We start from the raw sequence: 12,695 nt of genomic DNA, 5'->3' as shown, positions 1-12,695 counted from the left end.
TATTTATTTGATAAAAACGATTAAGCAACAATTATTTAATTATTGGTTACCCGCCGATTTATGAGAGATAAATTCAATTTCTTCAACTTTCACCATACGCGAAAATTCGATGATGATTATCATGTTAAATTCGGTGGGCACAATATGGGCGACAAGATGTGTGTTGGCCAAAAGCAGGTACTAAATTTTAACTATAATGACTTTCACTTTTGTATTTTTACTTAATTTAAGCGCCAAAGACCATTTCTAATGAGTACAGAGGTATACGTGGCTATTCTTTAGAACGTCAGAATGTTTTAGTCGTAAATTATAAATTAGTTTAGTCATTTCATCACATCAGTTTCATCAGACCATCTCATAATGGTTTAATGCATTTTAAAGACATTGAACTTTTGAGTGGGTACAAATTTTATTTGGTTTTTAATGTTTTTAAGAAGTTTTATAAAAGGTCGAATGTATTCTTTTTTTTTGCTTTAGTAAAATATAGATATCTCTATACGAAATGCCGTGCCAATACATAATTTACTTAAAATAATCACTCTGCGATATTTAGAAAGTATTTACTATTTTTATTGCCGGAAACCTTTTTTGTTACGCATTAGTAGTTAGAATTATGTAGGATCAATAACCCATATATACTTAGAAAAGCATCCGTACGAGGCTTAGATATAAGGAAATCATTTAACATAAATAATTAGACACAAATGGCGCGAGAGGTGTCGGGCGACCTGCGATGAGATGGGAGGACGATATAATAAAAGTCGCAGGTTGTACGTGGATGAGAGAGGCACAGGACAGAGGAGGTTGGCATACACGAAGAAGGCATGCCTACGCTCAGCAGCGGGCACAAAGAGGCTGAAATGATGATGTTATTCTTGCAGATAATAAGCTATCAAGAATACAGAAGACCGTGTGAAGAGGAGAAAGAATTATGTACATCGCTTATTGACGTCAAACTTAGAACTTATCTCCCGCCGCAAAGAGCGACGCGACAATTTTCACCGCAGCGTTTTTTACAAAGATGTAAATTTACAAAAGAATAAGCGCCAGAAGCGTCTATGTAATATTTAACGAAATTCTGTACATTGTACATCTGTAGGTAGGCAACAATGCACATTTAACGGATTGTAAAGAATGAGGCGTGTGGTTGCCGCCCAAAAACAAAACCACTCTGATCCTTTCATTGATGTCGTATGACAACTAAGCGATATAAAACCTTATAATGGCTAAGCAATATAAAAGCATTCCCAAAGAGAATGAAAATTTGAGAAACCTGACCCAAATAATTTAGTCGATGAGAAAGAAATACACTGATGGTTAACATTTTGCTTATAAAAATATTGCGAACGAAAGTTAGCTCAAAGAAAGTTAAACGAAATAATTAGAAGAAGCTACATCTGTACCAAACAAATCATTTTAACAATAAAATGAGACATTTTTTACATTCGCATTCTAATTGGATGCAAATTAGCCACTACATGAAGCTAAATTCTATGCATACAAAATTACATACTTGATTGATTCATTATTTTGACCGTGTACAGACAAATGGACGATCAGATTCGCTTTCGAGTTATTATTTTATTTAATAGATACTTATTACAAATGTAATGTTTTCTTTCGATGGAATACTTAGGTTGTGCCAGCTTTCTCCTACATTATAATATACATTTTAACCATGAGATGCAGTCCCATCTACCTAAATAGCGCTTAGTGTATTATCTCCACTTGTTCCTTATTTTCATCCAACTGTTCAGCTTTCTATATAAGGTTTTTGGATTGGAACTTACGCGAAAAATTAATAATTTAGCCAAGCCTTGCTCAACCTATGCGCGATAGAGAGAATAGAATCCATGTTTAAAACAGATTAAAATTATATTTTCTTAATTCAAAAGTTGATCGCACTTGATCTTCGATTCTAGTTGACAAGCAGGATGCTGCACAACTATGTAGAGCTAGGGCTCCAACTTTATTGTCTCTTGATATCGCCAATGCCTTCAACTCCCTCCCCTGGCCGTGCATTATGGAGGCACTTCGCTACCACGGGGTGCCGGCCTACCTGCGCCGGATCGTCCAGGACTACCTCTCAGATAGGAGGATAGTATTCCCTGCTCGAGATGGTTGGAAGGAGAGCACAATGACGCGCGGTGTTCCACAGGGTTCTGTCTTAGGACCGCTCCTGTGGAACATCGGATACGACTGGGTGCTGCGGGCCGTAAATCCACCAGGTGTGGAGTTGGTGTGTTATGCCGACGACACCCTGGTCGCGGCCCGTGGAGCCACATATCGAGAGGCGTCATTGGTCGCTACTGCGGGAGTAGCGCAAGTGGTGCGCCGAATCCGCCGGCTGGGTCTGGAGGTAGCCCTTCAAAAATCCGAGGCGTTGTGCTTTCACGGCCCTCGAAGGGGGCCCCCGCCAGACTCCAGCTTGACGGTTGGCGGGGTTCAGATCGCCATCAAGCCGACGATGCGGTACCTAGGCATCGTCCTTGATGGCAGATGGAATTTCGGCGCCCACTTTGCGGCGTTGGTGCCGCGCGTGATGGCGGCGGCTGGTGCGCTGACACGGCTCTTGCCAAATATCGGAGGTCCGGAGGCGTCCTGCAGACGCTTGTACATAGGGGTCGTGCGATCCATGGCCCTCTATGGTGCCCCCATCTGGGCAGAGGCCCTGAGTAACCAAAATATCGCTCTTCTGCGACGTCCGCAGAGGGTGATGGCAATCAGGGCCTCCAGAGGTTATCGCACGATCTCCTGTGAGGCAGCGTGCTTGCTGGCCGGTAGTATTCCTTGGGACTTAGAAGCCAGGACCCTCGCGTCTCTGTTCAAATGGCGTGAGGAGGCACTAGCCCGGGGCCACCGGCCAGCACCTAGGGAGATTGCGGGGCGCCGCAACGAGCTGTGTCAGCGCAGCATTCAGGAGTGGAGCCACAGGTTGGAGCGGCCCTCTGCTGGGCGTAGAACCGTCGAGGCTATTCGTCCAGTTTTGGCCCAGTGGTTGGCGAAGCAGCACGGTTCGCTTTCGTACCGCTTGACGCAGATGCTTTCAGGGCATGGTTGCTTCGGGGGGTATCTGTGTCGAATAGCGGGGCGTGAGCCGTCTGCCGTTTGCCACCATTGCGACGGATGTGCTGACGAGGACGCCCAGCACACTTTGGAGGACTGCCCAGCCTGGGACGAAGACCGCGCGCAGCTGCGCGCGGTTGTGGGGGACGACCTCTCCCTGCCGGCTGTCGTAAGACAGATGGCCCACAGCGAGACGTCGTGGACAGCGGTGCAGGCCTTTGCGGAGAGCGTAATGCTCCGCAAAGAGGCGGCGGAAAGGGAGAGGGAGGATACAACCGACCTCCCCATTCGCCGCCGGCGCACAGGGCGCAGGAGGCGGGCATACGCCCTGCACCTGCTGCCCCCACAATAGGGCCGGTCGGGTGGCGGAAACGGGATTTCCCGTCGCCCGGCTTAACGGCCCCCGGGTAGAAAGGCGCGCCCATGCCAAGCGCGCCTTTACCCAAGCGGGTAGAAGGCTGACGAGCCGTCCCGCTGGCCGCTCCGAGGAGAGCGGCCGAGCCGAGGCCGCCGTGGTAGCGGCCGCCGCGCCGGGGCTGTGGAGCGAGAGTAGCACATGGTCCCGGCACAAATGCGGTTGGCGTTGGCATCGTGTGGTTTTAGTGGGTTCAAGTCCCACACACCTGTCCGGCTTCCCGTGGCCGGATGGACGGGACGAGGGTCTTTCCACACGTTAAAAAAAAAAAAAAAGGGCTCCAACTTTATAAATTAATTCAACGAATTTTTTATGATACAACAACAGAGCTATGTCCATTCAAAGATCTCCACAAACACGTTTACACAAAATTGTACCTGGCACCATTTAGGTACCATTATACTAGGTAACACATTACACAGTACCATTATAAGTAGGTAATCAAAATTAATCATAATTAGTATCGACTAAATAATACCTGCGGCCCCAAGTGCAGGTGTTTGAAAGCGAGAGTGTAAGTACTTTCTCTGTGATCCTGGCCCAGGGAATTGGCAGAGATGCCAAGAGGGCTTTCGATTCGAATGATTTCATCGCATTGGTAACACCACGGGGATTGGAGAAGGATTACTCAATTAATTTCACCACCTACGAGGATGGAATATATAATACATAAATATATTTACTATGCTTCCATGCTGAACTAGGATTGAAAGAAAACATATAACAAGCCAGCTACTTCTCCTACTCGTATATAATAGCCATTAGGCCTTAGAGCTACAAATTATTCCAGGTAAAAGAGGAAATCTATTTGTGTATAATGCAATGAATTCGAAATTCTGGATTTGAACCAAAAGCAGCTTAAATAACATAAATGTTTAATTTTAATAAATTAATAAAAGGAAAATTTTTGGAGATTCTCTTCATAGGCGATACGAATAGCAACCTTTTCTTTAATTAAAGCATTCGACTTTTACAACTCTTGGCTATGTCAAACCGGTGAGGATAAGACGTGATAATATATCTACTACCAGTTATACTAAAAATAGGTATAATATTAATGGGCTAAAGTTAGGGTTTCACATTTGTTTTGGAAGACAATGTTTTTCATGTGTACTTACAGTGAATGATTTTCATTATTTACAAAGAAAACAGAAATAGCTAAGTTATACCTTAGCACAAATAACTAAATAACATAGTGACAACCGGAAAAAAGTACTCATACAAATATTAGAAATTTGAAATGAAGGGACAGACACTTAAAACGATCACCGTTTGTGTTTGATTCTGAGTGTGTTGTGCCTGTTTCTGTGTTTGTATGCATCGATACAAGCTTAGTGCTTAGTGCGGGCCGTTGAGTGTTGTCCATTTAATAAAAATAAAAAAGATATACATTGAGTACATTTTTTTATATCGGTTCGGTCGAACTTTAATCAAGAGAATTTTTAATTGAATAAATAACCGTAATTAAGTACTTATATAGGTACTATGTATTAGCTCCGTATAAAGTCAGGTGTCAGTCTCAAACAAATATTGCCGTCATGTTAGTCTAAGGGTGAGTTGCATCTATCACTATTGACATAACTTTAACATGCGCGCCGCTTACGTTTAGACAAAAGTTGGCGTCAAAGTTGACTGGTGCAACCCGCTCTGATTTTATCCAATTATGTATTCTTAATTGGTTTTTGACTACACTTCCATCCATTAGCATTAATTTATCACTAGCATATTTATCATTGCCAATATTATTCAAGTCATAAGTCACTTCAGGCAGAGAGAAACTTCACTATATCGCAAAATGCAATGGTGTGTCTATGCAAGAAAGGAGATCGTTAAAATCATATAAGTAGTTGCAGAAAGTAAACTCTTATAAATTTTAAATCGCAAAAAGTATTTATAATATTTCAAAATTTTGATTATTTTACTTGTGCAAAATGTGTGTACTTTACAGTTAAATAAACCAACTGTTAAACATATATACTAATTTACTACTAAATTGGAATGTTGAATTTCTTGATGTCACCCTAAGTAAAATAAATATATTTGAAATTGAATTTGAATCCTTGGAAGACTTTTCGATGCTGAGTTGATGTTCCTGTCAATATAAATTTATACTTTTATTGTTTAAACACGTAAAACGTGGAACAAAGAATTCCGAAGCGAGTTGCGCGCGCGTCGCCGCTATCTCGGCAAATATCCGACGCGTGCGTACATTCACAGATTAGACAGGGAATAGAACGGACGTGCGGAAACTTTGGTTTCACACTTTTATGTAACAGTTTTTGACAATACTTTTACTAGTCAACTTAACGCGAATTTAAATTTATTGATTGTTACTTAGAAAGAAAATAAACAGATAGGTACATACCTATAATAAGTAGCATTAGGCAAAACACACGCGGGCGAAGCTGCGGACAAAAGCTATATATATAACAAGCTGCGCCTTGGGGCTTCGCTCCCGTGGGAAGTTCATAATAAAAAATATCCTATGTGTGACATAACAATCGGTCCAGTAGATTTTGCGTGAAAGAGTATCAAACAAACAAACATACATACATACAGACATCGTCACAAATTTTGGCATTTATAATATTAGTAGGATATACATACATACACATAATATAATATATGAAAAGTTGTAAAATAAAAGTCTTACTCGAACAATCTCCTTATACATATAGGTACTATGTTTTGCCCGCAGCTTCGCCCGCGTATATTTCGCGCGTCCGCTCATAACTTATTATCACATGACAACCCATCTAGAATGTTATCAAAATATGATCCTCCTAGAGACACCGCATGTACCTATCTTCACAAATAACATATCATATATGATATTTACTTACTCTACGATGTCAGATCGTGTGCAACCCGTTAGGTGAGATTAATTACCTGTTCGTACTAGAAGTATTCGCTCTGCGTGCGGCCAAGTAATAAGCAGGGTGGAAATGTATCTGCAATCTTCTTTTCGAGTGTGTTAATTGCTAACACTGGTGTCTTTCAATTCGACTTAAGGTATCTGACATGAATTTTGCGAGTACCTACAGCGTCTAGTGACAAGTAATAGTATTACACTAGTGATCTTAAACTGTCAACCAGTGTGTCGGTTTATTATAAATATAAATGTATTTTAACTTCCAATTGTGGTGTTAACGTGAACGTGCTAGACAACGTGCGAGAATTACATCGTATCTACAACGTCAATAGTTATAAAAAAATATTATAATAGTACCTTTTACATATATAGGTGTTGTTCATATTAGGTGACAATGGGACACAACCTAGGCAACAAAATTCCCAAAGTCAGCCTAATCTTTAAAATTTTAAGACCATTTTTACGCTGACCCCGGGCATTGCGGCGTCATAGCCCCGAACGCAATGTTGATTAGATGAGCGAGACTCATGAACAAAGAAATGACGATCATTGCCAGGAGCATCGCCTCCTGAAGATAATTCGGGTTTGTATATAATGGACAACGCTTAAGTTTGACATAATCAGTTTTTTAATAACTGTGCTGATTTTAACACTCGCTGGTTAAATCTTAGATGCAGATTCACTTTTAGACTATTAGGCTACTAAAAGGCTAAAAGAGTACCAATTACCTACGGTAATCAAGTTACTACATGGAAACAAATCGGAACTGTCTTCTATTAACGACTTTCACCGTGACTTACAACTGCTGATTCTATTAGATAAGTCGCGGAAAACAACATTTTGTGTCTCTTCCTCATCTAATCGTTTCAACGGTTACTTCCCAGCCATAGAGCGTCGGGACACAGGGTCCGCTCTCCTGGTTCTTTACTTCTTTTTTCATAGTGGGCAAACGAGCATTGCTTACCATCAGGCAACCCGTATGGTTGCCTAATGGTAAGCAAATACTGCATGCCCATGGATACCGTCAACCCGATACGGGTCACCGGTGCCATTTTTCTTCATATTCTTCGCACCGCTTCGCATAAATTTCGTTCTATAATCATATTTTGTTATATCAGTTTACGTCCTGTAAACAGATGTTTCTATTTAGAAGTTTTTATTCATGTGATGATAGATTGGAGTGGAAGGGAACATATCTATGAGAAGATTTCGTTGGTGAAAATTAGATATTTGTTAAATACCTAACCACATACTGAATTATGATTTCTAGCTTACTAGCGCTGGAAAATACTTGTTTTGTCTGCGGTTCTGTGCGCGCTTTGTTTAGTCAATTTAATTTAGGGATTGTTAAGAACAGTGGTAGTGTTGTTGTGCTAACCAGTAATATATATACATACCAGAGAAACGCAGTAACTGGCAGAAAGCCATAAACATTGCAGTTTATGGTTTGTGTTTTGTTTGGTCAGGTACAGCTGTGGAATAAGTAACATGTTATAATTTTGCGTGTCCAGTCCAATCCACCTAAAGCTTAACTATGTCTTCTATAAGAATTTAGTTCTAACAGTGTGAGCTATTTCAGAATTTCCTTTACCTATTTACCAACTCCACCAAAATAACCTTGTAAGAATCATGCCCCATTGGTGTCTTGCTCCGTTGCGACCACGCAGTACGTTGCGGCTCCGTTGTACTCCATTGTTTTCTGGTTGAATCTCCATATAATTTCTGCGTTGCCCACCTTGACGATCAAATTCTTTTCGGTTATAATAATACACGCCTGTCTATTACAAATAGCATTCATACAATAAAACGTCATATCAGAAGCTAAACCGACTTGAATAAAATCTGTTGTCAAACTTACGCTATGTAAAAATTATTTCTATTGTTTAAATAAGTATATTATTTCTTAAACGTTGAAAAATTAAACATTTTGTATCATATAACAGTCTTTAATGAAGTTAAGTATGGCTATATACAATGAGTATATGGTTATAATATTTTTTACTTACATTATATCCTACGAATAAATAAACAATAAATATAACTAACTAAAATATATCGGGCTTAAGATTAAAAAAATATCGACCGGTTTCACCCTCGCAAACCAATGTGAACACGTTCCATAAAGTATTAAATTAGTTAAAATATCCCGATTGTCTATGATGTCCAATATGCCCATAATAGAGAAAAGTACCTACCGCCACAGGCGTGACCAATAAAAAAACATATCAAAAAACTATCCCATCATAAAAAAAAAATTGCCAATATTTATTAATTGCAAAATAATTATCATGTTACAGTGTAGTGTCATTTAGTACGGGGCGTTCAAAAATTTCCGAGATCATTACCATTATGAAAGTGATTATTTCACATAAGTATATTTCTATTAACTAAAATTCGGCATCTAGCCTATGAAGAGACTTATTTGATTGAGAAAATAATAATGAGATCAAACAAATTCTGCTGTCGTGCGAAAATTGAACCCACACCTCTATAGGGTGGATATTTGATTTAATGAAAACGTCAGCTGTTTTCAGTGTCTGATTCCGACGTGACCGGATTTCCGAGACACTCCACAAACGGCCTCAAAAACTGCATTTGGTTCACCCACGGCAAAGATCTTGGTCCATCGACTTGTTCAACACCCTGGTTCGACCTCAAGAATATTCTGTAACTGTCAACCAAGTTTTTCCATTTCAATTTAACTGTCTCACCTGCAAAAGAAAACATACACACTCACATATTACATAAAAAGTACCCCTATCGCGTCTGTCTGTGAGAACACGATAAACTCAAACAATATCAGATGGATATTTGTATGGTTTTCTCCGAAGGATAATGTAATTCCTGAAGAAGGTTTAGTGGTATAATTTATTTTGGTTTTACACAAATGAAGCCGGGACAGACCGCTAGTATATAATATAAAAATGTATATCATGCGAGTGGTGGCGGATAGTGATCCCACCCAGACATTAACATAGCTTTAAATTAAGAATAATTATTACTAACAAAAATGGATCTCATACGTCATAAATGAAAATATATTAAAAATTAATTTACCGTCTTTTTCTCCAATGACTTGTGCTATATTGTCCCATATTTTGTTTTTCTTTTTATCATTTCTGTATCCGGATAGAGTGTTGTCATACAACACTGCATAATTTTTTACAACTTCTATTAGCCTCTCTTTCTCTGTAGCGGTCGTGGCCGCCGCCTCTGCTGCTGCAGCTTTCGTCCTTGAACATAGAACATTAAAATTATTTTTTATGTCACAGCTAATATCATTTACTAAATTTTTATGTTAGGAAAATACTCCATCCACAAGAACCAAGAACCTCAACCTCATTGTTAAATTTATAGATGATGTTAGACTAAAATAATCAGAAACATAAACTTGGATATTATAGGTAACTATGGTATAATATTATGATGTAGATATGATTACATTTCTTATATCCATCGAAAATATCAAATTTAAACTAATATATGCCCAATACAATAAAAAATGAAAGAAAATTTAAAATAGTACCTAATAGCTACAAAATTACATTAGAATTATTTTTTTTACCTTTTAATTTCTTTTCTAGAAATATTATTTCCAGCTGGTATATTCAAAGGTGGCGCGCATATTATTGCGAATTGTTGGGACTCCTCAATGGCAACCTCTTGCGTCGCAATGATGACCGGACGATCTTGAGCCGCAACAGTCATCGTGTTCAACGCACTGCCTCGATCCTGCTTCTCATTAGCACTTTGAATTTCAGCATCCATCATCAATTTTGCAAATTCAAATTTCAATTTTGCTTGAAGTTGGAACGACATTTTATTAACAATTTTCGCATAGCCCAAAAATATCAAAGATGTTTCGTCATAATCTGCAATTGTTCTGTTATTAACATAGTCATTTATTTCTTCACCATGTGAAAATGCATTCGGTTGATTGAATGAGCCATTAGAATTTACAATTTCTGTTTCTCTAATGACAGGTGCAATGAGGCAGTCTACAAATAGTCGCAAAAACGACATTTGGTTTCTCCAAGGCCATGATTTGTACCTCTCATCTGTAGTGGCATAATCTGCATCTGGTCTATTTGCTTTTAAGCAATTGATGTAGCTCTCCTTTAAATTTTCCCACTCTGCTTTGACTGTTTCCCCTTTAAAAATAACAACAAAATAAATAAGTAACACAACTGACTTTGAAGTTATTGCTGTGCTGATGATGATAATGCAAGCTGCTTTTACCATTGATTTGGTCCTGTCTATAAATCAGTAGATTTATTCCACTTTTTTCATATTAAGTGGAGGTAAAAATTCTCCATACACATTTTTCAAGAGTTTGAAAAATTTAGTACTATCCATACTACTTTAACACAAAAAGTAACAATTTCAACTACCAGTGTAATTTAAAATAGTAGCCAGGAAACTTACCATCTTCTTCACCCATAACATTAGCAATACTATCCCATATTTTGGTTTTTGTTTTATTTTTTCTGTATTGGGCATGAGATGGGTCATACAAAGCTGCATAATTTCTTACAATTTCTATTAGCTGTTCTGTTTTTTCTGGATTCTTTCCCCTTAAACATAATATTAAAAATATTAATGTTCTTTACTGTAATTTAATTGAACACATAGTCTTGTTCATAATAAATACAATACCAATTTAGACAACAGATAAATATTGGTTTAAGAAAAGCGAGAGTTAGAAAGTACTGTCTACATACTTTAAAATATCCAACTAATATAATAAATGCAAAAGCAAGTGAATTTCGTTACCTCATCATGCTTTATGATTTCAAACATTGTCTTCCTGAATTTTGGCTAACATTATAGGAGTACTGAGAAAGATATAGGTTAGATAGCAAAGTTATATGAGCAGCAAGAAAGAACTATAACTTACAAATATTCTTTTCCAATGTAAAATATTTGTAATGTAGACAACTCACCAGTAATTATCATTTTTCTCACTATCACATTTTCGCTTTTTTGAAATGCTTACATTATCTTCAATCTGTGAATCCTCATTGATATCTGAACAAGGTTCATTTTTGACAATATCCTTGCCAACCTCATTTTCCTCAAATAATGGTGTTAGTTCAAACAGAGGATTTTTTCCTATAAGTGTTTGAAACACAGTTTTTAACTTTTTATACTGGATTTGAAGTTCCTCTAATTCATTGACAAGATTTAAACATGTCTTGCAAATGTATCCGTGTGGTGAAAACCCAAGACCTGCCTTGGCAAATTTGGTGAAGAAAGTATACACGGTAACCCCGGAGGCTGTAAGCTCTGTGTTGTAGATTACGAAATTATCCAGGTGCGGTTTGATGCACAAAACGCAAGATAATTCTTCCTGTTCTGTCTTCACTAACTGATCGAGCATTTCATTCTTTACTTTAAAGACAAACTCTTCCGAACTGATGCTGGATGATGAATCCATGTGGATGTTTTAAATAATATATAATTTAAGGAATATAATTCATTTTACTGTACATTTAATACTTTTATTTAAGTAAATAAATAAAAGGCAAAAAACATTGATATTATTTTGAAAGCGAGCGACAGTCTGCGACAGCCGACAAGCCGACAGTGATAGATAGTGTTGTATTGACGCTTGATAAACACCAATCGATAGTTTGAGAAAAAGCAATACTATCGATAGTATCTACATAGTCTAGCTTAGGTAAATAATATGTACCAAATTTAGAATATGACGTGAAATGAATTAATTTTTATATAGATAGAGGTTTTGGTGAAATAGTATTGCACCAAAACCGGCTATCGATAGTATGACCTTTTTTGATAAAACTCACCTACATAGTTCCGCAACGCTAGTGATAGAGTGATAGTAACTGACTCCAAGTGTAGTGATAGAAGCACATCGTTATGTTAATATCGATGGTAGGTTAATCTTTCAATAGAATCGAATTATGTATGAATCAGATGGTTGCGTGTTCAAATTAGTATTTTATTTAGTTTCACCTGTCCCGATGTTTGTTTGTCTGTCTATAATCAAATCTTGCAAGTTAGATTTCTCCTACTTCCAGTTGTCCTACAGAGTTGAAATTTCACACATCGCTTCGGTTTCGGTCAGTATATTATCAGTATATTTTAATTACCAAAACTTACAGCTTAATTTAGCTCCAAGAGTCATAATGGAGCGTTGAGACCGCTCTCGTCGTACCTCTCAAACCACGATTGACCTGCGTCTAAACGCTCGAAATTGGACTGTAGGCACCAATCAATAGATATGACATGTAGGGTTGGCAAATAGTCAGCTGTGGCAATAATATATTTTTAGTTCGTTAGCGAAGTACGCAGGGCAGTGTAGGTAGCGTGACCCTT

The 12,695-nt window shown here is 38.3% G+C and overlaps 1 protein-coding gene across 1 annotated transcript; it reads right to left on the bottom strand.

Annotated features, from left to right (window-relative positions):
- Positions 1-8,278: 8,278 nt before the first annotated feature.
- LOC128679369 (uncharacterized) lies at positions 8,279-11,927 on the bottom strand. The gene is made up of 5 exons (XM_053761550.2): positions 11,297-11,927; positions 10,779-10,927; positions 9,919-10,504; positions 9,411-9,586; positions 8,279-9,064 (listed from the first exon to the last, which is right to left on the bottom strand). The coding sequence occupies exons 1-5, from the start codon at positions 11,788-11,790 to the stop codon at positions 8,874-8,876; spliced, it is 1,596 nt and encodes a 531-aa protein (XP_053617525.1). The 5' UTR covers positions 11,791-11,927; the 3' UTR covers positions 8,279-8,873.
- Positions 11,928-12,695: the final 768 nt, after the last annotated feature.

The sequence above is a fragment of the Plodia interpunctella genome, chromosome 21 (assembly GCF_027563975.2).
Source record: "Plodia interpunctella isolate USDA-ARS_2022_Savannah chromosome 21, ilPloInte3.2, whole genome shotgun sequence".
Taxonomy (NCBI): domain Eukaryota; kingdom Metazoa; phylum Arthropoda; class Insecta; order Lepidoptera; family Pyralidae; genus Plodia; species Plodia interpunctella.
This window is presented reverse-complemented; position numbering and strand designations above follow the sequence as displayed.